The sequence below is a fragment of the Erpetoichthys calabaricus genome, chromosome 13 (genome assembly GCF_900747795.2).
Source record: "Erpetoichthys calabaricus chromosome 13, fErpCal1.3, whole genome shotgun sequence".
NCBI lineage: Eukaryota > Metazoa > Chordata > Cladistia > Polypteriformes > Polypteridae > Erpetoichthys > Erpetoichthys calabaricus.
The window spans coordinates 130,580,328-130,607,274 of NC_041406.2; the positions used below are offsets into that span (position 1 = coordinate 130,580,328).

Sequence of the window (26,947 nt, forward strand, 5' to 3'; positions counted from 1 at the left end):
TTGAAATATTACAGAATTTGCTTCAATTTAAATGTTTAAAGTCTAAATATTCTCTATTGTAATAGAAATTTGTCATTTTCTCCCTCTGATTTTCATAATGGTGTAATTTTCTACACAAAATATGTAAATATGTTAAAAAATAGGGGTGAACCTGTTGACGTCTTGCATAATTAGACATCAAGGTGAGTTGAACAGTATATCATATGTGGGTTTTTCATGCCAGTGCATCAGGAGGCAATGGACAAAAAAAAATCTGAAGTGATTTCAAAGTGTTTATAAGTAATTCTTTTGAATACAATATCTGTGCAAATTATTGCTGTATTGTAGCTTTGACTGTAATTGTTAACCCTTGTGAAAAAATGTTGTCCTCTGTGTAGGTGCTGTAAAATTGGTTTAATAAGTAATATATTAAAATTACTCTCATGTGAATTATATACCTTGTGAGTGACTTCTTTAAACTGGTTATTTTGTTTTTTTCAGGTCAGATTTACTATGTTGTCAGCAAGCCCCAAAAAGCAGAAAAGGGAGGATTCAGACGTCAAGTAAGACATCGTAGTTAGCTGCATTTAATAATTATTTTTTACAGCGGCATGGTGAAAAGAGTGTCTTGACATATTAAGGAGCCATGCTGTATGCAAATTTAATTGCACAGTATTTAAAGTGTTCATTTATAACCATGAAAGGTCCCATATAAATCAATGAACGAATAATGCTGTTTATTTTTGCCATCATTATTGTTTTATTGTTTATACCTGATTTAATTCTGGCTGTGTGTGACCTGCCTGTGCTCTTGTAGCTTTCATCAACCAGTCCAAAGAGATGTTGTCTCTTATATTAATGATATTTCTTAATGCATCTCTTTTTGGCTTTTGTGTTGCACTACAGTAAAACTCAAAACAATATTCTTCTGTGTGCTAAAATATTTACTGTGTGCTATTCTAAATAAGCAGTGTTTCATCTTTCTAGCTGTTGAAGTAATCTGATGACATTTTTAATATCTATGCACACACGCACAATTTGATCGAGTGCCTAGCAAGTTACATTTTAAACCACAACCCTTATTCATTCCCCAGCAGTTGCTCTTATCCAGTCACTTAACCTCCCAGATCACCATTTATGAATTGCCTTCAGATGTTGTTCGCTATAAAAAAGGTGCTTTAAAAGTTAATGTTTTGGATATGTTGGTAAGATGCCAACCACAGCCCTGGTGCCTTCCACAGAAGTTGACCAAGCAGTTGCCACTGTGAGAAGATCCAGGGACATGTTCAGGACATGGTGGAGGAGCTGTGAGTTCTCCTGCGGATAAGCTGGCCTGGCTGTTTCAGCTTGGGAAGATGCCATCCTGTCAGAAGAGCAGATGGACTGAAGTGCAAAGCTGTTTGTGAAACCATTAATAGCAGAATGATTGGGATGCCAACCGGGTAAAACCCCATTTAATTCTAACAAAAACAAAAGCTTCAAACAAAACACTTGCTCGATGGTCCAACAGTGACTGGCTAGTTGCTTTTAAATAGATCTCATGAGAGGTCAGGTCCAAATGAGACACCGCCTTCCTTGAGTGTCTCCCTTTAATACCAGACAGACTGGAAGGGGCAGAGCTTCGCTGGCTCCATTGCCCTTAAGGGCTGGTTTCTTGAGGCTGCGATGTAAAAAGGAAACAAAATTGTTAGCGACAGCAGCCCCTCTTACCTTAGCCCAGAAGGTGCTCCTCTAGTGCTCATGCGGGACACGAGATTCATGTAAACGCCATTAACTAATTATTCATGTATTGACTATTTTTTTAAGTTGCTTTTTCAGAGTGGCAATTAGGATTTTTTTAGAAGGTGAAGACCAGTTAGGTTTGACTGATCTTAAATAATAATAACTTGATAAAAGTGAAACATGATAATTCAGACAAGGGTTACAACAAGAACATGGGCACAAATGCAGATCATGGTTGGGAAGATATAAAAAGAAAAGGAGAGAAACAGTTGTAGTTGAGTTGTAGCAACACAATGGGAGACTTGATGAACAGTCAAGATGAGGACAACAGTGAGAACATCAGGCAATCCTATAAAATTTATCTTTCTCTACTGGCCATGGAAATTCATAAAAACCAGCATGTGCTTTGATCATAGTTGCTTAGTAACATGAGACACCATTTATTGAAAAATGGTGGTGGCTGAGATACGGGGGTCATGAAAGTAGCAGATAAGTGAAGATGATTGTACATCAAGCATGAGCCTGTGTGGTGATGTGATTATAGCATTGGGTTGAGTCAAGACTGTGATGGCAGCATTTTAAATCAATTGTATATTGATACTGTAATCAGACTAAACTATATGCACAAGTATTACTTACAACTTTCATCTAAATAATAAGAATATAAAATACTGACCTCTGTTTCAGAATATAGAATTTATGGTTTTACTGAAGTTAAAAGTTGAATGTGAGTAAATAAATCCAGAGTACAGTAATTCTGTTGAAACTCATTTAGCTGATAGTCTGTAGCTAGCACAAGAAATTGAAAATGTGAAGAATAATCCATTTGCCAAAAATAATGTTCTACATGTCCATAATTAAAAGGTGACTTGATAGATCCTTGATAGATCCAGCATCTTCTGAAAAAGAGCCAAAATGTCCATTCCAATACTAACACTTAATCCCACAGTTTAGCTATCCCTTGTATGAGTAAGTTGTGTGGTGTCTGCTGTACCTTTGTCTGCATTTCCTCAGCCCTTCACACTTACTACTGTAGAACTGCTGACACACCAACAAAAGTGGAACAGTACTAGGGGAAAGTTTACAAGTTGTTATAATTTCTCTTGACATATTATATATATTCATTGATTTTCAACTTTTAAACAAATGCTTCTCTGCTTCCAAAATTAATTTATATTGTGGGCTCATTCAGAGCTCACTGTATTTGTTTTTTGTTAAACCAAACCATACATGCCTCATTGTTTTTTTTAAATACTGTACCTGTTTCCAGAGAACTCCAAAAGCAGCATGAGAATAGGAATTGGCAGTTCTCTGTCAGTGGGGATACTTGATCAAAGCAGAATGCTTTGAAAGCAAAACCATTGTTATTCATGAAAAGCTGCACAAGAGACTTTTTGTGTTAATGTATTGTAAGTTATTTTAATTTGAAAATAGAGAAAAAGTTACACATCCGTTGTATTTGAACCAACAAATTCCAGTCCATTGGTTTTAGAGCTTGATTGGTCCCAACAGCATTGGACACAAGGCAAGAACCAAACATGGAGAGGGAGTCAGTCAGAGCACATTCATGCACACTCTCATGCTGCCTAGGATACTGAAGGTTTGAGGGTGCAGGGCAAAGTTCACCACACGTAATTTTGCCATACTTCAGCGTCATCTTGCTTAGTTGCATTTCTGCCCAATGACACTTCGGTACTGGTTCTGTCTTGGGCTGCATTTTCTGCTGTTTGGAGTGTGGTAGAAAGTTAACATCTTATTAAAGAAAGAAACATCCCCTAACAGGACAAATCAGTTATCAGGCAGGAGAAAAGCTGTTCATTGTATCTTTTAATTACTCCTCAGCAAAATGCGTGGTAGGGAGCATTCTTTAAAAGCAGTCTGTTACAGCATGGTCAGAATGGTCACAGAAACAAAGAATAGAGGTTAATTTTATAAACTATTGAATTTACATACATTGTCAATCAATGCATACATTTACTCTGGTTGGTTTCTCGGTTTACACCCAAACGACTTGTATAAAATGAAAGTCTATTATATTATATTCTGGTTCTTCTTTATACCCTGGAGTTGAGCCACCACCTTATCCATATTACTAACCGAGAATGCTAAACCGGATGATGGACGCAGGCACATCCGGCCATGGGCCGTAGCTGCAAAAAGACGTACTGCGCCGGCGCAACAAACAGTCCGCGAGAGTCGGCTGAGGACCCGAGAAAGGCGGACAAAAGAGGGCGAGAGAGGCGGATGAGGGTCCGCGAGAGACGCAGGCGCAAAAAGAGTCCGACAAGAGCACAGAAAACAGGAGTGAGCACATACAGAAAGGAGTCACAAAAATGAGGCTCAACAAGCACCAAAATAAGGAAAAAAAACATTAAAGAGCACTCAAACGAGGGGAAAGCACGAAACACATTGCACACGAAACTAAACACACCAAAAAAAAGAACAGACGAGCGCACAATAGCAAGGCACGACCATACCCCCGCCACCCTACAGGCACGGGACGGGACACACACCAAGAGGGGGATTCAACAAGCCCATGGAAGACCAAAAAAAAGAACACAAAACCACCCCACAGACCCTACAAGCAAGGGACGGGACACACAAAGAGGGGGAGAGAGGCGGATGAGGGGCCGCGAGAGACGCAGGCGCAAAAAGAGTCCGACAAGAGCACAGAAAACAGGAGTGAGCACATACAGAAAGGAGTCACAAAAATGAGGCTCAACAAGCACCAAAATAAGGAAAAGGCACATAAAAGAGTACTCAAACGAGGGGAAAGCACGAAACACATTGCACACGAAACTAAACACACCAAAAAAAAAAGAACAGACGAGCGCCCAATAGCAAGGCACGACCATACCCCCCCCCCCCTACAGGCACGGGACGGGACGGGACACACACCAAGAGGGGGATTCAACAAGCCCATGGAAGACCAAAAAAAAGAACACAAAACCACCCCACAGACCCTACAAGCAAGGGACGGGACACACACAAAGAGGAGGATTCAAACAAGACACAGGAACACAAAAAGAAACAACGCTCGCGCAACAACGATCCCCCCCACACATCCATAAGAAAAAATGTCTCGACTCCAAAAACGCAAAGCTCAACTAAAGCTTCTAACTAACGATGTACCTAAAAGTAAAAACTTTATGAACTGCATTAGATCCTACAATAGTTCATTTGCTTTTGCATATACCGGAGTAAATATCAGGCCACCAAAAGGCAATGGACCATACTGCTTTCGCATATGTGCACAAATACTGCATCGCATTGGAACAGTGCACCCTGAAACAAATCAACAACGCAAATATGCACAAATCTACATCCTAGATCCACATTACGCAATCTATCAATCAAAGTGTTGCATCGCAACAAGCACGGATTCAAAACGAAACACCTCCCGTCTCAGACATACGTTAATGGCAGCGAAGGCTACAACGGGCTTCTCACACAGCACAGGCAAATCGATTACAGCTCCAAAACAACACGTCCCAAATACTACACATGCAACAAAGCGCCTCTCAAACGGCACAAGGAAAACATACACCAGGAAAATTCATTCGGATTAATGAATGTCATTTGCAATCATTGTCATTCAGTTCACTTCCCTGAAGAAACAACTAGCAATACAAGTAATACATTTACACGTTGTTGTCAAAAGGGTCAAATTAGACTGCCTTCTTTACATTCATATACTGAATATCTACAGAAGCTTATAACTGACAATGTACCTGAAAGTTAAATCTTTATCAACTGCATTAGATCCTACAAATCGGTATCCACTATGAACATTAACGGTGGCACTGCACGTGACATCCGTCTTGAAAAAATGTTGTTTATTGATGAATGTTCAATGACATGAAGTCACTTACTCAACACCATTCATAAACTTCTACAAACGTTTATGAATAATAATATTAGATTTGGAGGAAAGGTACTTTTATGAGGAGGAGATTTTAGACAGTGATTAGCTATTCTTCCAGATGCCATGCACTCAGCTATTGTTCAGTGCACCTTAAAATACGCAGACAATTGGCATTACTTTCAAAAGATACAGTTAGTAAAAAAGATACGATGTCCAGAACCAGATCATAACAATTGCTTATTACAACTGAGAGATGGTACACTCACCAATACAGATGGACTTCAGCCACATATTATTACAATTCCTCAAGCCTTTATCTGCGACGACTTAGTTACAGAGACATTTGGAACAGCAATCTCATTAGACCAAATGCCCCTTTTAACACAACGCACTATATTATGTCCAAAAAATATTAATGTGGAAAACATAAATACCCAAGTCATTCCATTACTTCCTGGAGAGACACAACTCTTTCTAAGCTCTGACAAACTTGACTCTGATCACAACAATAACCATCTTAAATGACCTTACAAGTTCTGAGCTGGAATTACCTTTTACACTTAAACGGCGTGTACAAAGAAATTTTCAAATAAACCTTTACACTGTGCCACACACTTTATTGTTTGATTTCTATTTGCATCATCTACACCGTCACACTATTCTATATCTCATTCATACATCACGCTCTTTGTCATTCCCAACACCAGGGGTTGGCGAGCGAAGCCCACCCCACAGACCCTACAAGCAACGGACGGGACACACACAAAGAGGGGGATTCAAACAAGACACAGGAACACAAAAAGAAAGAAGACGCTCGCACAACAACAATCCTCACCCCCCCCCCCACACACACACACACATCCATAAGAAGTGACACCCAAAGCCACATATTCTAAAGTGAACGTCAACACCTTCACACTAGACAGCATAGGTGTCAGCATAGGTGGATCTCCTTACAATAAAGCACTATTAACCGTTCAACTGCAGAAAAGGAAACATATTAACAGTGACTGCGATCCTCCGGAGTGGCAGCAAATCTGTTAATAAATGGTCGTACATGTCACTCAATATTCAAAATACCGGTCCCAATCACAGAGACATCAGTATCCACTATGAACATTCACAGTAGCAATGCCCGAGACATCCGTCTTGCAAAACTGATAATTATTGATGAATGTACAATGGCATCCAGTCACTTACTCAACACCATTGATGCACTTCTACAAACGTTGATGAATAATAATATTCCCTTTGGAGGAAAAGTTCTTTTATTAGGAGGAGATTTTAGACAATGCTTAGCTATTGTTCCACATGCCATGCGCTCAGCTATTGTTCAGTCCACCTTAAAATACGCAGACAATTGGCATTGCTTTAAAACAATACAGTTGGTACAAAACATGCGATATCCAGATCCAGAATATAACAGTTGGCTAATACAACTGGGAAATGGTACACTCACAAATACAGATGGACTTCACCCAGATATTATTTCCATTCCACAATCCTTTATCTCAGACGACTTAGTAAAAGAGATATTTGGAACAGCAATCACATTAGACCAAATACCCCTGTTAACACAACACACTATATTATGTCCAAAAAATATTAATGTTAATCACATTAATAACCAAGTCATTTCATTACTTCCTGGAGAGACACAGATCTTTCTAAGCTCAGACAAAGTTGACTCTGATGACGACAATGAACATATAAATTTCCCCTTAGAATATTTGAACACTATTAACCCTGCCGGATTACCACAACACGACCTTGCCCTTAAAAACGGAACAATAATCATGCAATTAAGAAACCTTAACACAAAACAGGGTTTATGCAATGGCACACGGTTAGTCGTCAACACCATGACACGCAATGTTATTCAAGCGACAGTTCTTACAGGATCACATGCTAACAATACTGTTCTCATTCCTAGAATTGACCTTACAAGTTCTGAGCTAGAATTACCTTTTACATTGAAACGCCGACAGTTCCCCATTAAACCTGCATTTGCCATGACCATCAACAAATCACAAGGACAAACCATGGACAAGGTTGGCATCTACCTCTCTGAACCCGTTTTTGGACATGGACAACTTTATGTTGCCTTCTCACGTGTTCGCCGTTCATCTAACGTTAAAGTTAAAATTATAAATAATCCATGCCAAGGAAGACTCATTCAAGGACAAGACACCATCTTTACTACTAATGTTGTATACAAAGAAATATTCCAATAAAACATTAATATATGACAAACACTCTATTTGTTATTTCTATGGGCATCATCCAAAGCTGCACACTATTCTATATCTAATTCATACATCTGACTCTTTCTCATGTCCCAACGCCAGGGGTTGGCGAGCGAAGCGAGCAGGGGGCGGAGCCCCCTAGTTCTTGAGATTGTACAAAATCTGTTGCTATATTATAAATTGTCCAGTACAACTGTAGTGGTTGCTACATAAATATTGTCTGAAATATGTTCTGTTTTCTGTTCTTTTTCTTTATGGGTATATTTTAATATGCTTTTAGTTTAAGTGAAAAAATTATAATATCGATTTAAAGGGGAGGAGGAGCCATGTAATTCATGTGGGAATCTGAGTTGTGCACAGCTGTGCGTTTGGGGCTTTTGTTATTTCCTAATGCTAGTTTAATAAGAAGCAGGCAAATGAACAAGATTTTTTAGCACTTGTTTTGCAATGGAGGTTCACCATGTTTTAGAATGCGCTTCACTAAAAGACTAGCATGGAGTGAAATTATCCAAGAGTTCTCCAAAGACAGATTGTCCTAAGTGTTTTCATTTGATTATTATCCAAGAGGTTTTGATAGTGTGACAGATTACGGCCCTTGCCGTCCTCTTGAACCCTCTGACTCGACTCCAGACACCAGGTAAAAGTCCAAATATTACTTTTATTTAGACAATTATGTGCACAAAGCACCCTCCACTCCACAATACTCATATAACAAACCACAATAATCAATCCTCCACACTCCCAGACACTTCGCCACCCTTCCTCCCAGCTCAGCTCAGTGTCTGGGCTTTCCCATAGTCCTTTTATATCCCCTGACCCGGAAGTGGTTCCTGGCAAAACCCACAAGTCCGTATTCCTTTCTTTGCATCCGGCGCCGCCGTGAGTGGCAGCCTTTTCAGCAGCTCCGTGTATGACTGTATTTGTATGTGTACTTTTCTACTTTTATTTTTCTATGTTTATTTATTGATCACTCCTATTACTTTATTTTATGTGGATTCCTTCCCTGGACACACTTACTTTTACAACGTGGGCATGGATTTTAAAACGCCGAGACTCGCCTATTCAAGTACTCAACTTCGAGCGCTGAGAACAAATGCCAGTGCCGGTGTGGTTCCATATTTACCCGACGAGGTAAGAAGGCGGTATCGTGGCAGCAGAGCCGGCACTAAGCTAAAAAAGAAGCGGCTTGCGACAAAGTGGCGTTTCAAGCCTTCGGTGCCTTCTGTGATTCTGGGGAATGTAAACTCAATCTCAAATAAGATCGACGAACTGGCTGCGCTGGTGAAAAATGTAAGGACCTACAGAGAATGCAGTTTGTTGTGTTTTTGCGAAACGTGGCTAAATAACACCATCCCAGATGCCAACGTGGAGCTACCCGGGTTTAGCACAGTTAGAGCGGACAGAGATGCAAGTACCTGTGGTAAGCACAAAGGAGGAGGACTCGCTCTCTATGTTAATACACGGTGGTGTCACTCTGGACATGTTAACGTCAAAATCTCCACTTTCTGCAGGGATATCGAACTGTTGGCCGTAAGTTTACGTCCCTACTATTTGCCCAGAGAGTTTGGACATGTCATTGTTGTTATTGTATACATTCCTCCTCGGGCAGACGTGGAGTCAGCGAGTGACATCATCCATTCCGCTGTTGCTAAGTTACAAACGCAGCACCCCGAGGCACTTGTGATAATCGCTGGAGACTTTAACCATGTGACGCTGGACAAAACATTACCTGCATTCTCCCAGTATGTGGACTGCAACACCCGGGGAAATAAGACTATTGATTTACTGTATGCAAACGTTAAAGATGCATACAGCGCTACCCCGCTGCCTGCGCTTGGGAAAGCAGATCATAACCTGGTTCTGCTTCAGCCTCACTATAAACAAAAAGTTAGAGTCCTACCTGTAACCACACGATCATTCAGGAAGTGGACTCCGGAGGCTGAGAATACTCTGAGAGAATGTTTTGGAACTACAGACTGGGATATCCTGCAGGGATCTCATAGTGAGAACATTGAGGAAGTTGTTGACTGCACTACTGACTACATCAACTTCTGTATGGACATTGTAGTTCCAGTAAGAACAGTACGCTGCTATGCTAACAACAAGCCATGGATTACAAGTGACATCAAGGGCCTTTTGAATCAGAAGAAAAGGGCTTTTAAAGACGGTGATCAGCATGAGCTCAAGCGCGTGCAGAAGGAACTCTGAGTCCAACTCAGGGCGGCGAAGGAGCAGTACAGGAGAAAGCTGGAGCAGAAGTTGCAGAATAACAGCATGAAGGAAGTGTGGGATGGGATGAAGATCATCACTGGCTGCAGCTCGAAGCGGGGTACCACCATTGAGAGAGACGTGAAGAGAGCAAACCAAATGAACAACTTTTTTAACAGGTTTGACCTCCATAACCAACTCTCACTCTCACCTCGGAGTACTGCACCCTCCACACATCCTTCTGCTGATACCAGCATAGGAAAGACATCCCCACCCATAATTACAACAGCGCAAGTGAGCAGAGAGCTGAGGAGACTTCGTGCCAGCAAAGCAGCGGGTCCAGATGGAGTATCGCCACGACTGCTGAAGGTCTGTGCATCGGAGCTGGGGGGTCCTCTACAACGCATCTTCAACCTGAGCCTGGAACAGGGGAGAGTCCCGAGGCTTTGGAAAACATCTTGTATCACCCCAGTCCCAAAGGTATCACGTCCTAGTGAGCTGAATGACTTTCGGCCTGTTGCTCTGACATCACATGTGATGAAGACCATGGAGAGGCTGCTGCTTCACCACCTTAGGCCACAGGTTCAACACGCCCTTGACCCTCTGCAGTTTGCATATCAGGAGAAGGTGGGAGCGGAAGATGCCATCATCTATATGCTACACCGATCCCTCTCTCACTTGGACAGAGGCAGTGGTGCTGTAAGAATTATGTTTCTAGACTTCTCTAGCGCCTTCAACACAATCCAACCTCTGCTCCTTAGGGACAAGCTGACAGAGATGGGATTAGATTCATACCTAGTGGCATGGATCGTGGACTATCTTAAAGACAGACCTCAGTATGTGCGTCTTGGGAACTGCACGTCTGACATTGTGGTCAGCAACACAGGAGCGCCACAAGGGACTGTACTTTCTCCGGTCCTGTTCAGCCTATATACATCGGACTTCCAATACAACTCGGAGTCCTGCCATGTGCAAAAGTTCGCTGATGACACTGCTATCGTGGGCTGTATCAGGAATGGGCTGGAGGAGGAGTATAGGGACCTAATCAATGACTTTGTTAAATGGTGCGACTCAAACCACCTACACCTGAACACCAGCAAAACCAAGGAGCTGGTGGTGGATTTTAGGAGGCCCAGACCCCTCATAGACCCAGTGATAATCAGAGGTGACTGTGTACAGATAGTGCAGACCTATAAATATCTGGGAGTGCAGCTGGATGATAAATTAGACTGGACTGCCAATACTGATGCGCTGTGCAAGAAAGGACAAAGCCGGTTATACTTCCTTAGAAGGCTGGCTTCCTTCAACATCTGCAATAAGATGCTGCAGATATTCTATCAAACAGTTGTGGCGAGCGCCCTCTTCTACGCAGTGGTGTGCTGGGGAGGCAGCATTAAGAGGAAAGACGCCTCACGCCTGGACAAACTGGTGAGGAAGGCAGGCTCTATTATTGGCATGGAGCTGGACAGTTTAACATCTGTGGCAGAGCGAAGGGCGCTCAGCAGGCTCCTATCAATTATGGAGAATCCACTGCATCCACTAAATAATGTCATCTCCAGACAGAAGAGCAGCTTCAGCGACAGACTGTTGTCACTGTCCTGCTCCACAGACAGATTGAGGAGATCGTTCCTCCCCCAAACTATGCGACTCTTTAATTCCACCCGGGGGGGTAAACGTTAATATTTAACATTATACATAGTTATTGTCTGTTTTTTTCACCTGTATTATTATCATTCTTTAATTTAATATTATTTATTGTATCAGTATGTTGCTGCTGAAGAATGTGAATTTCCCATTGGGATTAATAAAGTATCTATCTATCTATCTATCTATCTATCTATCTATCTATCTATCTATCTATCTATCTATCTATCTATCTATCTATCTATCTTCCGGGTCAGGGTAAACAGTCCTTTTCTTCACCCCGGGAGCACATCGTTCCTTCCGGTCACGTGATGATGACGCACTCCCGGGTTATAGGGCACACAAGAGCCCACTTGCCCCCCTACAGCGCCTCCCGGTGGTCCCCAAGGTATCCAGCAGGGCTGTGTATATAAACTACAAAGTCCATGAGGCCCTGCTGGAACTCGGGGCACCATCATGCTGTCCGGAAGGCTCCTCCTAGCGGCCTGGGGGTGGCGACCGGAGTCTGTAGCCGGTCGTCCATCACAATAGCTAGATATAAGAAGTCATTCATAATGGAAGAAAGGGTAAAGATGGAAGGGTAAGAGAAGTCTGAAGATGGTTGTGTGATTGCTGCCTTTGCCAGACCACATTTTCTGGCATCATTGCCAAAAAAAAGTCAATAGTGCAACGTTTATCCAGGTGAAGTGTATCGATTTAAGGAAGGAGGATATTATCAAACCAGTGAAGCATTTAATGTGCTTTGAGCATGAGAAAAGTGCAACACAAATAAAGCTTCTTATTATTGTTATATTTAATAAGGAGAGTATTTTGGAAGCTACACTGTTCTGATCTTTAATTAATCTGGTAATTCTTATATTGGGGGATCTTGGGGACATTTCTTGTTTGTTGTAGGATTATTGTTGGAAAGTTTTGTTGTGGGGTGGCAGAAAGTACTGTCAGTTACCTTTCTTAATATATGTTTTTGTTTGTGTTCTATAAATGGGAGTGGCTTTGAAGGGTATTCATTTTGTGCCCAGCAACGTTCAATGTAATTATTTTACTTGTCATTTTGCTGAATATCTGCTTGTTATGTTTAATTTTTAGTTTCATTGAATTGAAGAAGAGGTAAAACAGGACAAAGATTTTCCCTACCTCTTTGAACAACTTTTTAAATATATTTACCCCTCTCAACATAAGGTGTCTCATAGGTTACAAGGCTCATAGGTTACACAGTAATAAAATCGTGGTGTATTACACAGTTAATCCTATTACTTACGTGGTTTTGTGTTTCCTGGAAAGCTTAAAGCATTAAGTATGACTTAAAAAATACAAAAAGTTGTACAATTAAGGTGTCTTCCTTTTAAAAGTTTTAGTAAAATTAAAGGCACAACTGTTCACTCAAAAAATAAAGAAGAAAAATTGACAATACACACAAAGAAGAAAAACTTCCTTTCTATTATGTTTCTGTTTAAGGCTTATGTATCATAGTTACATTTCTTTAAGTTTCTATATGTTATCGCAAATGCTGAGACATAAGGTCAGAGAACTGTATGCCTTCATGTCTTTCGATTTACCGGCAAACAATATAATCCATCTACTATTTCATGTTTCTATGTAACTGTCTATCTAACATAAATAAGATCTTCTATTTTCACACTTGAAATGATATATAAGAGTATTGAGAATATGCTATTGGCAAGTTAGCTTAGGGGGCTAAAAAAGATCTTTCCATTTTCTATATAGAAACTTGAAACTTGCATTCTATTCAATTTAGGCAAATACTTGCGTGAATTTACCATTAACATTAACTTTCTAAGATTGGCTTTTACACTACCATTTGTGTATACTGCCTGCTATGTTTGGTTTTGCCACATTTTCTTTTTTCCTTTTTACCGTTTTTATGAAATAATGTCTTTCCACTAAATAAAATCATCTTTTCAGTAGTAAAATCACAATTGTCAAGAGACTTTTCTGTTATAATGTTTTTATATGTAATGAAGCAATTATTACCAAGAGTAGTTTACCTTACCTTAAATATTTATTATTAACAGTGAGGGTTTCCCTTCCAGTGTGATGTAATTCTGTGATTCTGTGAAAGTAATGTTCGATAAACATAAGAAATCTAGACACGTTAATGATCCATAACTGACACTGGAAAGAGCTGTGGGGATAAATGATCCATGACTGTGGTTTTCCTGTAACTAAAGATTTAACATAAAAATTTGAAAGAGACTCGAGCACAGAAATAGTATGATCACTTTTTATGGTGTAGTGTAGTTTGAATCAAAATGAACTGCCAGAACATATTAAATTACTGTAATGCTTAGTTAGATATTTGATTTTATCCTACTTTGTAAGATATCAGCATAGATTTTACATGCTTCAAATATTAAACCTTTGAATTTTCATGATGCATATAAGATTTATTTAAATGAATAAGCAAATCAATAATTAAAAAAATATATATTTTTACAGCAGCTGTATGGTTCATTTGTCAAATCCTTATTTGGATGGACTGAAAGATGACATACTGTATCATTTTGACCTTGGAACCCGCAGCCATGATTTGCCCGCAATGTTTGGTGATGTAAAGGTAAGTGAAGTAGTTTATCAGAAACTGTTCATTATCGCATACCATACTATAGTGGATTTTAACTAAAGTGTCCTATATAACTCATTTGTAGTTTGTATGTGTTGGTGGAAGTCCATGGAGAATGAAAGGATTTACTCAGTACATTGCTGGTGAGCTGGGAATTGGAGACCCGAATGCAGACTATCCAAACATTTGTGCAGGAACTGATCGGTACTGCATGTACAAAGTGGGCTCTGTCCTGTCAGTGAGTGTAAGCATCAATGATCTTATTTAATATTGGTGGTTGTGGTTTTGCTTTTATTCATATATATTTGTAAACAGTAAAAATGGTTTTGATCAAATGCATGATTACGTACCATAGTTTGACAGCAACGCCAAAAAAAAGTTGATGGTTGATATATATATATATGTTACCGGCAATGTATGAAAAGCCGGCATTCTATAGAATATCTAGGCATTGTATATAATGCTCGGCGTTTTTAGGCAATGTATGAAATATGAGAATTATTACACACTTTCCCTAGGCATTGTAAATAATACCTAGGCATTCTATAGAATGACAAATGCTATTTAGGCAAAGTATGAAAAAAGGTCCTGATAAGGCTATTATATAAATGCCATGCATTCCTCAAAAATACAAATGTTATTCTGAAAAAATAATGAGAGTGCCATTAAAAAAAATTTATTCAAAATACGTAAAGAAAAATGAAAGTTGTACAAAACAAAATTTATGCCTTTCTTATTAAGGGAAACAAAATTTTCATATAAAAAATAAGAAATTAAAATTAACCTACTTGTTGCAACATGGTAGGCTTGAATGACATTTTGAATTACATTTCATTACATTTTTCACACAAAGACATTTCATATTTTGGCACTTTGTTTTACACATACATTTGACGAATCCTTGGCCGCTTCCACTGGACTGAGCAATTGCAACTGACCGGAGAGGAATTTCATGGTCAGGAATATCTTCAATTCTAAGCAAGTTCTTAGGGCATAAAGTGAATTGTGATCTCGCATATACTTGTTTTAAAATTCCTTCAGAAGTTCCAAGTCGGTAGAAACCATCCTCTGTCACACTCATTACAACTGCCAATATATTGCGCGAATTACCTCACCCCTTCTCGACGTCAGGAATAGAAACTCGCACAGTAGTTCCCAAAGAAGCAGTGGGAAATTTTTTTTCCGAATTCATTTTCATTTTTTTAGCTTGTATTTCCAGATTGATTTTAGAATTTATTTTACCTTCAATAGCATTTTCAGTTTTGAAACAAAGGGTGCACAAAATATCCATTTCATCATCTTTACTAGCATGGCCACAGAAGGTATGAATTTTTTGACGACACTTTTTGCATGCAAGTGCATCACTCATTTCCTTCAAACACACACAACAGGTATCAGAAACGGAAATCTCTTCGGTAAGCATCTCTTCATCATGTTGGTTTAATCCACTATCGACTATAATCTCATCCATGTTTTTTAAAACAGGCTCTTTTTCTTGCATAATCTGATTGGTCTCACCTTTTTCCATTGTTTGGACGCTTTCTATTACTTTTTCTAGCTGCTCCTCTGTATTTATGTCTTTTAAAACATCTTCTGGTAGAAAAGACGTTGTAAGCCCTACTTTAGGTTTGCAGCCAAAAAGAGCTTCATATGGTGTGATCCCAGAATGATAAGCTCTATTTTTCATAAATTGAACGAAACGTAGTCCTTCACTGCAGCGGTCAGATTTGTTGTCCTGCATCCAAGTACAGAGCATATTTTCGATATCTTGATTAGCTCTTTCAACACTACCCTGGCTTTGTGAATGGCGAGGCTTCCCATGGACAATCTTCAGTGCTGGCCAAAACTCCTTCAAGCTGGTCACCACATTATTGGCAAATTCCCTACCATTGTCAGACTGTAATATAGATGGCGCTCCAAGCAACGAGAATATGTCCACTAGGTTGTAGGCTACTTCTTCAGCTCTTTTTGACATTAGAGACTTAAGAATCACAAATTTTGTGAGATGATCTTGGTACACCATAATAAATTTGTATTCTCTATCTGGCTGAGACTGAAAGTCAATAAGATCTACCTGACAACGGGAATTAAATTCGGAAAAAATCATAAGTTTCACAACAATGCCCTTTTTAATACCTTTCTGTTTTTTCTGACAAGGTTCACAAAGGTGGATGTACAGTTCAATATCATGACGTGTAACGTTTTTGTATTTGGTTGAAAGTTCTTTCAACATTCCATCACGTCCTCCGTGTCCAATAGCCAAATGAGCTTCATGAAGTACGTGAAATAACTCTTGAGTCCGTGACGTAATACTGTATAGTACTGACGCCTTCTTTAACAGGATAAATGAGTTTACTTCTGTTTTCTACAATCATCACATCATAGCGATTCAGCAACCAATAGTCTCTGGGTTCCTTCTTAGTAGTCATTTTGGCTTTTTGTACATCATTTATTAACTTCTGGTAAGTAGTTTCGGTTAAGAAAATACTGTTTTTTGCAGCATTAACTCAAATTTTGGACAGTTCATTGTCGAATCGTTGTTTCATGTCTATAGACCATGACTCCTTCTCCAACACTACAGCTTGCTCCTCCATTTTCATGGAGCACAGTAAAAAACTCATTTTTTGTTGAACAAATTTAAGTAAAATTGTGTATTTTGACACTCCCGAACAAACCGCAAAGTACAACTGACAAATTCTTGCCACGTGATATTCGAAACGAATCGGAGATGTATTTCATACTTTGCCGGTTTCTCATTTGGCATTCTATAGAATGCCTAGGAAATGTGTGAAATATGAATCGTTTCATACATTGCCGGCTAGTTTTAGGCATTATATGTAATGCCTGGGCATTCTATAGAATGCCGGATTTCAAACTTTGCCAGTAACATATATACTATATACAGTGCTTTAAATTATTTTAACTATTAGTCCCTTTTTTCTCCACCCTATCTAAATTTTTAAAAATTTCTGTCCTATCTATTTTAGATAAATGCATACTAATTTATTCTTATCTAATATTTTTGGTATGCTATATTAAGTATTCTTTTTATCTATTTCTAATTTGTTTTTCTTGCTTTTTTGTTTTTGTCACCTTGTTAAGCACTTAGAGCTACATCTTTTGTATGAAAATGTGCCATATAAATAATTGTTGTTGTTGTTGTCTTTCAGCATGGCATGGGCATTCCCTCAATTGCAATAATGTTACATGAACTCATCAAGTTGCTGTATCATGCAAAATGTTCTGATGTTACAATCATTCGGATTGGCACATCAGGGGGCATAGGTAATTTTATTTTACATTTGTTATAATTAACATATACGGCAGTGGTTGTATTCTTTATTATTGTGTGCAAGTAGGGGTCCATTTTGGGATTAGGCTGAAATAACCATTTTACTTGTACTGCGAGAGTTCTCCTATGTATGTTTGCGTATTTTTTTATTTTTCATATACAGATTTGAAGACATTTAATTAAATGTTTGATTAATTGCCTGCATCAAGTAGTCATATTATTTTTGTAGTTTAGTAAGCACTGATTAACTCTGTTAATAATGCAGAGATGGTAGCATTACTGTCCATTAAAGGCCACATCAAGGTCAAGATAAGGTGTATTATGGCTGGGAAAAAAAATCTGGTACTCATATGAAGTACAATTTCTTAATAAATATAACTGACAAATGAAATGTACAAATTAAATATACTGTAAATAATACTGTGTTTATTGCACTATGCATGGAATCTACAGATTTCTTGGTAATTTAGCCTGTACCATTAAAGATCCCAACAGCTAATAGTATAAATTATCTCTTATATTGCATTACTTTTATTCAGAATTCTATTCTTGGCAAGCTGTAAAATGATATGTAAAGTGCTGGATCATTAGGGCTTTTTATCAACATTGTGACAAAGTCTGCATACAGCTGCACAGTTGAATCATTGTTCCTCATTCTTTATTCATGTTTTGTATTTTAGGTTGAGCACATAAACGGTTTTGTGTAAATGTCTTAGGCCACCCAGTAAAAATTTATTTAAAGCTATATATGTTGGCAATAAAGTCAGCAAGGTGGCACAGTGGTGGTACTGCTGCCGCAAAGTAAAAAGACTGGGGTTCGCATCCCAGGTCCTCCCTGCATAGAGTTTGCATGTTCTCCTTATGTGTGAGTGTGTTTCCTCTGGTTGCTCCAGTTCAATTGGCGACACTATATTGGGCTGAGTGTATGAGTGTGTGTGTGTTCACCCTTCAATGAACTGGCACCCTGTCCAGGGTTTGTTCCTGCCTTGTTCCGTAGATGGGACAGGCTCCAGCACCCTGCATCCCTTGTCTGGATTAGGCGGGTTAGGAAATGACATGACATGTTAGCAATAAGGTGTTTATTTGCTTGTGAAAACACTATGTAACATTGGAATAAACATAAACATTGATACAATAAAAAAGTAATACTTTTATAAAAAAAAATTGTAAAAAAATTACTTCTATCTTTTGAGTTGGGTAGATCAATACAGGAATGGTTTCCAAAACCATAGATCAAGACAAAAGATAGAACATCCCGCCAAACAAATACAATACAGCATGCAACTTTGAAATTATTAATTTTACAGAAGAAATTTCCAGCCGCAGTCAGGACACACAAATCTCAATTCACTATCAACCTCTATTCCAAAGTATTTGCAGGAAGTAACTTGCTTAGCAAGTTTTCCATTTATTTGAGTAAATTACCTCACCCCCACACCCCTCTTCTTATAATGGACTCTTTAGTTTTTATTAAGTTACCTCACAAAAACATCAATGATTGTCAATTCACAATGGTTTCCTCAAGAGTATAACGATTCTAAGAAAATAGCTGATATAACTCACCACATTGTGTAAACCTATTTATCATTTTCTGCTTCCGAAGTCACCATTATTTTCAGTGAATATTTATTTGTCAAGGAACCACACCCTATGCCTCATTTCATATTGCAGAATCTCTGTCTAATGCACACTCAAAGGAAAAACTCTTTAAAACATTTTATTACTCTTTCGCAAGCAGAAAGGAAAAAGGAAAGCCCACACCCATCCTAAAACCCATAAAGCGTATTGCAGAAGCTAAATTGAATTTGTGGATAGCTTGTTTCAAATCTACATCTAGTCTTTTTAAATCTAATTAAAATTTTGGCCTGTGATCATAATTTAGATACTAAATTAAGTTACTGTAGAATCTGAGTGGAAGTATATTTTTATACAATTTACAGTTTTAAAGTAAATTTATACATTATATATAATGGATAGATGTATAAACTTTTTAAAGTATTTTATTTGGTATTATTTTTGTGAATACATTTTCTAAATGTCATATTTTTTTGAAGTATTACCACATCAGACTTCTAACAAATTATTTGAAAGTTTCAGAATTAACGTAATTCTTTGTGGCATCGATTCAGCAAGGTGCTGGAAACATTACTTAGGGATTCTGGCCCATACTGACATGAAAACATAACGCAGATGTTGCTACAGATTTGTTGGCTGCACATCCATGCTGCAAATCTCCCATTCCACCACATCCCAATGGTGCACTTTTGGATTGAGATGTAGTGACTGTGGAGGCCATTTGAGTACAGTGAACTCTTTGTGACATGGTGTGTTATCCTGCTGGAAGTAGCCATCAGAAAATGGGTACAATGTGGTCATAAAGGGATGGACGTGGTCAGCAACAGTGCTCAGGTAGGCTGTGGCATTTAAACGATGCTGAGTTGCTACTAAGTGGCCTAAAGTGTGCCACAAAAATATTCCCCACACCATTACACCAACAGCAGCAGCCTGAACAGTTCATACAAGGCAGGATGTATCCATGATTTTATGTTCTTGATGTCAAATTGTGAAGCCTACCATCTAAATGTCGCAGCCAAAATCGAGACTCATCAGACCAGGCGATGTTTTCCCAGTCTCCTGTTGCCTAATTTTGGTAATTTTGTGTGAATTGTAGCTTCAGTTACCTGTTGGTAGTTGACAGGATTGGCACCTGGTGTGTTTTCCTGCTGCTGTATCCCATCTGCTTCAAGGACCGACATGTTGTGCATTCAGAGATGCTCTCCATGCCTACCTGTATCGAGTGGTTATTTGAGTTATTGTTGCCTTTCTATCAGCTCAAACCAGCCTGGCCATTCTCCTCTGACCTCTGGCATCAACAAGGCATTTTTGCCCAGAGAACTGCTACTCACTGCATATTTTCCCTTTTTTGTACCATTCTCTGTAAATCCTAGAGATGGTTGTGTATGAAAATCCCAGTAGATCAGCAGTTTCTGAAAAAGAGCAGCCTGTCTGGCACCAACAACCATACCATGTTCACAGTCACTTAAATCATCTTTCTTCCCCATTCTGATTCTTGGTTTGCACTTAAGCTGGTCGTCTTGACAATGTCTGCATCCTAAATGCATGGAGTTGCTGCCATGTAATTGGCTATTTAGATATTTGCGTTTTGGAATGTACCTTGCCTCTGCTTAGCTAGCGATACTTGTTTTTTATTAGTTTTAAAGTTTGTCCCGTTTCACTACTATATATATATATATATATATATATATATAAACATAAATGTATGTATAAATGTATATATATATTGTCACAAAAATTAAAAAGAGCCACAGAAAAGTTTGGGGCAGCCACCTGTATATTATTCCTGGCTGCAAAATAGATAAAGATTTGCACTGATGTGTACTGATTGAAGTCCAGAACAGAACTGAGGGGTTAGAGGAAAGGTGGTGGCTTTAAAGGCCAGTATGGGAAGTGACCTCAAAGGGGCAAGAACCGGAAGGGTCTTCATCCATAGGCATAGAACCAGAAGTGACATCAAAGGGGTCGGAACCGGAATTGATGTTATCAGGGCCAGGCAGAATTTCCTGTGAACGGTGTGCAGAAAAGCAAGAAAAAGAGTTAGTGCACTCCGCCACCTCACGGTCTGCCTTGTGATTACTCTTATTCAAGCCCTTTAGCTGCCTCCCATGTGCACGTGTGAATCTATATATATATATATATATATATGTGTGTGTGTGTGTGTATATACTGTATATGCATGCATCTGTTAGCTTAGCAGACGCTTTTTTCCAATGTGTTGTACAAAAGAGGTCAGCATAATCAAGAAAATATCAGTCTTGGGGATTGTTTGGGAACAATTGTTGCAGGACAAGGGTACAAAACTGATCACCTCAAGCGAAGAACTCAGAACAAAATACAAGCCACTTATGATGCCTAGGTTATAAAACCTAAGAAATTCACCAGACAGAGTCTTCATATGCTGCTTAAACACATTGAGGGTGTTAGAATTTTGAATGTAAGTGGGCAGCTCGTTCCACCATCTACAAGCTACACATGAGAAGAGTCTGGACTGAGAACTGATACTACATAGAGGAGGCATCACCATGCACTCTTAACAGCAGACCTGAATGGTTGAGAAGGAGCATAGGATTTCAGAAGTGTCTCCATATATATATGTGTTGACTCATTGACTACTATGTAGGCAAACATCTAGGATTTGAAAATAATACATGCCATTACGGGAAGCAAGTGCAGTGATCTGAAGAGGGAAGTGACATGTCCCCCACCTCAGCTGGTTGAATGCATTGAGTTGCTGCGATGTGATTGACTGATTAGATATTAGTGTTAAGAAGCAGTTGAACAGGTGTACCTAATAAAATGGATGGTGAGTGTATGTAAAATACCTTAGAAAAGTCATAGCTGAAAGGGATCAGTCACAATTTTCTATATTTTAATAGGAAAAAGAATTCTTTAATGTAAACATTACTCTGTGAAACAATGCAGCCATTTTTGTATAAATCAACAGAGAGAAGTGGACCAGTGATATTACTGCTGTATGCACAGCAAAGCTTACGGCACTAGGTTGGTTTTTGGGATTTCGATCTTTAGCTTCTGCTCAGTATACAGTATATCCAGTGACATCACAGGTCCTTTCTTTTCTGGTGATTTATACGAAGAGGGTTGCATCGTTTCTTGCTGTGTTTCTTCCATGGCACCCACATGAGAAAGTATTTTTCACTATTAAAGATAAAGAAACATGACTGTTCCACTTTAAATCAGTGTAATAAATCAGTGTACAGGACAGGATAAGTGTTTACGACTCACAAGCAGACCACATGCAACAAACAGTGCTGCTATTAGTCAAAATATTTTATTTTCTTATTTCTACAGTATCAACCGTATCAAAAATATTTTGATTTCATCCTAACCTCTCCTTATACTGTACTTAGGGTACACTAATATATGTAGTTGAGTAAAAGATTAACATTTGCATGGACAAGTCATTTATTTTTTTAGTTTTTTTGGATTCTCCTTGGGGTAGGAAATCCAAACTGGAAAGAATGATGATCCATTTTTAGCATCTGTGCAAACATCCATATATGTGTTGAGAGTAACAACATTTCAAACTTAAGAAAAAAACTTATTTTTATAGTATTTTTATAATATTTCTTAAGCCTCTATCCATCCATCCATCCATTTTCCAACCCGCTGAATCCGAACACAGGGTCACGGGGGTCTGCTGGAGCCAATCCCAGCCAACACAGGGCACAAGGCAGGGAACCAATCCCGGGCAGGGTGCCAACCCACCGCAGCCTTAAGCCTCTATTAAAAGCTAAATTTTCCCTTGGGATAAGTAAAGCACTAACTAGCTATCTGGTAAGTATTTGGTGACTTTTATCATCTTATAGTTCTTACACTCTGGCACAAATGTAACTAAAAAACATGGAAACTTCAAATATCACTTCTTGAAATCTTATTGCTTTGATATTGTGGCTTGTTCCCCAGGGCTTCAGCCAGGCACAGTTGTTGTTACAAAGCAATCAGTTGATCCCAAATTCAAAGCACAGTTTGAACAAATCATTCTGGGTGAATCTGTGTTTCGCCACACTGACTTGGATGAAGAGCTTGCAGAAGAACTCCTGCACTGCAGCAAGGAACTAAATGAATTTGAAACTGTCATAGGCAAAACTATGTGCACTCTAGATTTTTATGAAGGTAATCCATTCTTATACTGTTGGACCTTTTTACTGTATTAAATAGATTATTCGAATTCTATACCTTTTAGGAGATAGTATAATTTATCTGTGTCAAAATCAGAAATCGAACACACATTAACAAAATGAAAATTTTCAACATCAGTCCCTTTACTGATTTTCATGACAAAGAAGATTGGGCTTGAATAAAATACTACAGTTCAAGGCCATCATTACTATTTAATGCAAAATTAAATTAAAAATGACATTTAGCAGTAAAATAATAATAATAATAATTCATTACATTTTTATAGCGCTTTTCTCAGTACAGTTTTCACATTTTCTTTATTATAAAAGGGAATCTTAAATACATTTGTTTTACAATTATTATATACTGTATAGGTACAAGATTTAACAAGATGCTAACATTTTTATTTTTTCATAGAGGATGATGTCAAAATATTATTACAAATTTTTAATAAAGATACACTTGTGAAACTTAAATGTAATAATGTATACATAGATATACATCATTGGTTTAGGGTTTAAAGGTATGCTAAAAAGTTATTTGTTAATCAGTTATACCCCCTTGCAGGACAAGCCCGTCTGGATGGTGCATTCTGCTCCTACACTCCTGATCAAAAGTTCAATTACCTAAGAAAAGCTTATGATGCTGGTGTCAGAAATATTGAAATGGAGTCATCTGTTTTTGCCTCAATGTGCAAAATGGGAGGAATAAAAGGTACTCTTATTTTTTACAATACTATTTATCTGAAAACAAAACAGTTTTGTTCAAGTGACATCCACCAATCTATGCATTTTCTCACTGGCTTATCTTGTTATGAGAAGTAGAGATGTGACTCAGAAGCTTAGAACACAAGGTAGTATCCAACCCTAGATGGGGTGACATTTTCAGGTAAACACCAGAACAAATTTATTTTCATGTCAAAATTCAGTGTAGAGCCTGGGGCTTCCTCACAGCTCCAGGGAGTCTGGATGCTAGCTACCTGTGTGGAGTTTGTACATTGCCACTGTCAGTGAGGTTTCCTTTCACATCCCAAACACATGTGGGTTAGGATAAGTCTGTCTTTTGTTGGACTGACACCATTTTCATTGTTGGTTCTTTGCATGTTTACAGTCTTGAATTAATTCCTCATGTGTTTGAAATGGAAGTAAGCACATTTAGGAAATGTATGAACAGAACTCCGCCTGTTTTATTGCAAGTGGATACCAACTGAAGCAGTCATTAACAAGTTACCAGATTCTTCTAATTTCTTACAGTGTGACTCAACCATTTACCATGAAAGCCCTGGTTTTTGAAAGCAGAATTTCTATATCATTCCTTGTCTGTCTGAAATGTTCATGCCAGCTGACTCAATTAGAGCTGCTAAAACTGATTTATCAGTTAGTTACCAAATCTCAGATTATTTTCACCATAGCAGCAAACATCTTCAACACTGTAAAAAAATCAGTCCTTTCCAGTCCATTTTAGAATGACCACATGGCACACACATATATGGAAAAACCCATAAAAACACAAGGAGAATGTACAAAATCCACAAACGCAGGCTGCTGGTTTAAAGAGACAGACAGGAGCCAGAACCAGACATAGTAGTATACTGAGTGTCACAATAGGAAGACTTTGAATATTTTTTATTTATGAAAGATGGACTGTTTGTTTTTTTTATACTTTTCTATAAACTGCTGAATGTTTTTTATAATGTTTTGCAGCTGCTGTGGTGTGTGTGACATTGTTAAACCGACTGGAGGGAGACCAGATTACTAGCTCACACGATGTTCTTACAGAATACCAGCTACGTCCACAGAAACTGGTGGGGTATTTTATCAAAAAACAACTAAAGAAGTCCAGCCAGTGAAGTGACATAGAATTGCTTTAGGAAATTTTTTTTATATTTATATTAATTTCTTGCCTGGTTTTTAATTTAATAATCTAATAATTTAGCTAGTGCACTTTTGGATTAGAACACTTCAATACATAACAGTAATGATTCCTGGCTTGCTTGTTTTGAAAGCACATTCTGAATATATTTTTATTCTTTTTTAGAAACTATACAGGGAATAATATATGATTTTTTTAAGGGGGAATTTTTTATCCAGTTCAAATGAGATTTCTCTCAGTATAATGTAAGGTTGTCTGTCTTATATGTATAGTATATTATGATTTTGTGTACAGATGTAACAACCATAAAGTGTGCCATCCATTTCATTATCCCCTTATGTTACTGTGCACTTTCTAGTTAGTGAGGGCAGAGACTCATCTCTCTATAGGAGACATTAGCCTGTATTTACAGTGCCTGTTTTTTTTACAGTTTCTAAGCAAGTATGGATGTTAACATTCCTGTACTCTTAACTAAAAGTTTGCATGTTGAGAAATTGTTAAAAAAGATTGAATAAAACAAGATTTCTATTAGTAAATTGCACTATGAGAGCTAGACACTTAAGTTGGTATAGAAATGCTACATTATTGTATTAGAAGGTAAAAAAACTATTGTGTTTGAGGGGGTGAAGCCTTTCACAGCAGCCCTTGGTGCAAATGGCATCTGTACCTTACATAGCCTGCTCACAGTTACACCAACTGCATGCTGAGACAATTTGCAATTTGAGAATGCAAGGGGAAAACCAGAGTGCCTGTAGAAAAATCCATTTCCAAAGACAGTGGGGCTATAAACCCAGGACACTGTGTCCATGAGGCAGCATCACTGCCCATTGTACCATGTGTTTGTGAGGAGATCTATTATTTAAATCTAAGGGCAGAGTTGTGTTGAAACCTGAAAGCAGAGACATTTGTAGCAAACATTGGAGAACAGCTTTAAGAAATTCCTGTGCATTATAGTGAACAAATAAGAGGCACTGTGTTAATAGAGTCAACATATACATTTGAACAGACATTTTATCAATTGCAGAAATGATTCTTTTCACACTTAATACATAATATATCAAATAGGTTTTAGTTTTACCCTAAAATGGTTGCCTGGCTAAATTTACTTTGCTTTGCATTTCAATATCATCCAGTTTACATTTCTTAAAAATGTGTATTTATTTAACGCGTTGAAGACATTGAAAATTATTTAAATAATAAAAGTACTGTATATTTATTTAAGAATTGAGAAATACATATTTATATATATATATATATATATATATATATATATATATATATATATATGTATTTCCAGTTTACAGTATGTGTCATGGAATTTTTCCAGTTTGAGATGCTTGAATATGCCATTGTAAACCATGTACTGTCTTTCATCCTTTTAATTTTATTTTGCCAAGAGATAAATTATTATATATTATAAAACAAGTAATAAAACATGCTTATTTACAGGTGTTGATTTTCTTTTCATTTTTACATTATGAAAACGCTTAATTCTAATAAATACTGTTGCTTGAAAGTAGAATATACAGTATTTCCAGTATACTGAGTTTACTCCTTGTCTGGAGGATTTCCTGTTTCCTGTAATCATTTTGTAGGAAAGTCTTGACTAGTGAGCTCTAAGAGAATAAGACCCTGCAAACATGCATCCAGGCAAAAAAATGGCTAAGGGAGCAAGCTGTATTGCCAGCTGACTCCGTGACAGGAAATGCAGGGGGTTGCAAAGATTGAAGTTGGAACACACATTTTAACACTGTGTTATGTTCTCTTTGTTCCAATTGTTTTCTTAGGATACTTTTTGAAATGTGTGTTGATTAATTTAG

At 38.1% G+C, this 26,947-nt stretch overlaps 1 protein-coding gene across 2 annotated transcripts; it reads left to right on the forward strand.

Moving 5' to 3' along the window:
• Window positions 1-484: 484 nt before the first annotated feature.
• upp1 (uridine phosphorylase 1) lies at window positions 485-25,242 on the forward strand. 2 transcript variants are annotated; one of them, XM_028817777.2, is made up of 7 exons: window positions 485-542; window positions 14,122-14,239; window positions 14,331-14,489; window positions 17,416-17,530; window positions 23,040-23,249; window positions 23,823-23,969; window positions 24,959-25,242. In XM_028817777.2, exons 1-7 carry the CDS (start codon window positions 493-495, stop codon window positions 25,102-25,104), a joined length of 945 nt encoding a protein of 314 aa, XP_028673610.1. In that variant the 5' UTR covers window positions 485-492; the 3' UTR covers window positions 25,105-25,242. The 2 variants fall into 2 exon arrangements, with proteins under 2 accessions (XP_028673610.1, XP_051791472.1); XM_051935512.1 differs by having other exon boundaries at window positions 14,125-14,239.
• The last annotated feature ends 1,705 nt before the right edge of the window (window positions 25,243-26,947 follow it).

What these genes read in the sequence shown, in the direction of transcription:
- upp1 (XM_028817777.2), top strand. Translation starts at nt 493, where the DNA reads ATGTTGTCAGCAAGCCCCAAAAAGCAGAAAAGGGAGGATTCAGACGTC. An exon ending in CACTCTAGATTTTTATGAAG is followed by an intron (nt 23,250 to 23,822) that starts GTAATCCATTCT and finishes ACCCCCTTGCAG; the next exon opens with GACAAGCCCGTCTGGATGGT. An exon ending in CAAAATGGGAGGAATAAAAG is followed by an intron (nt 23,970 to 24,958) that starts GTACTCTTATTT and finishes AATGTTTTGCAG; the next exon opens with CTGCTGTGGTGTGTGTGACA.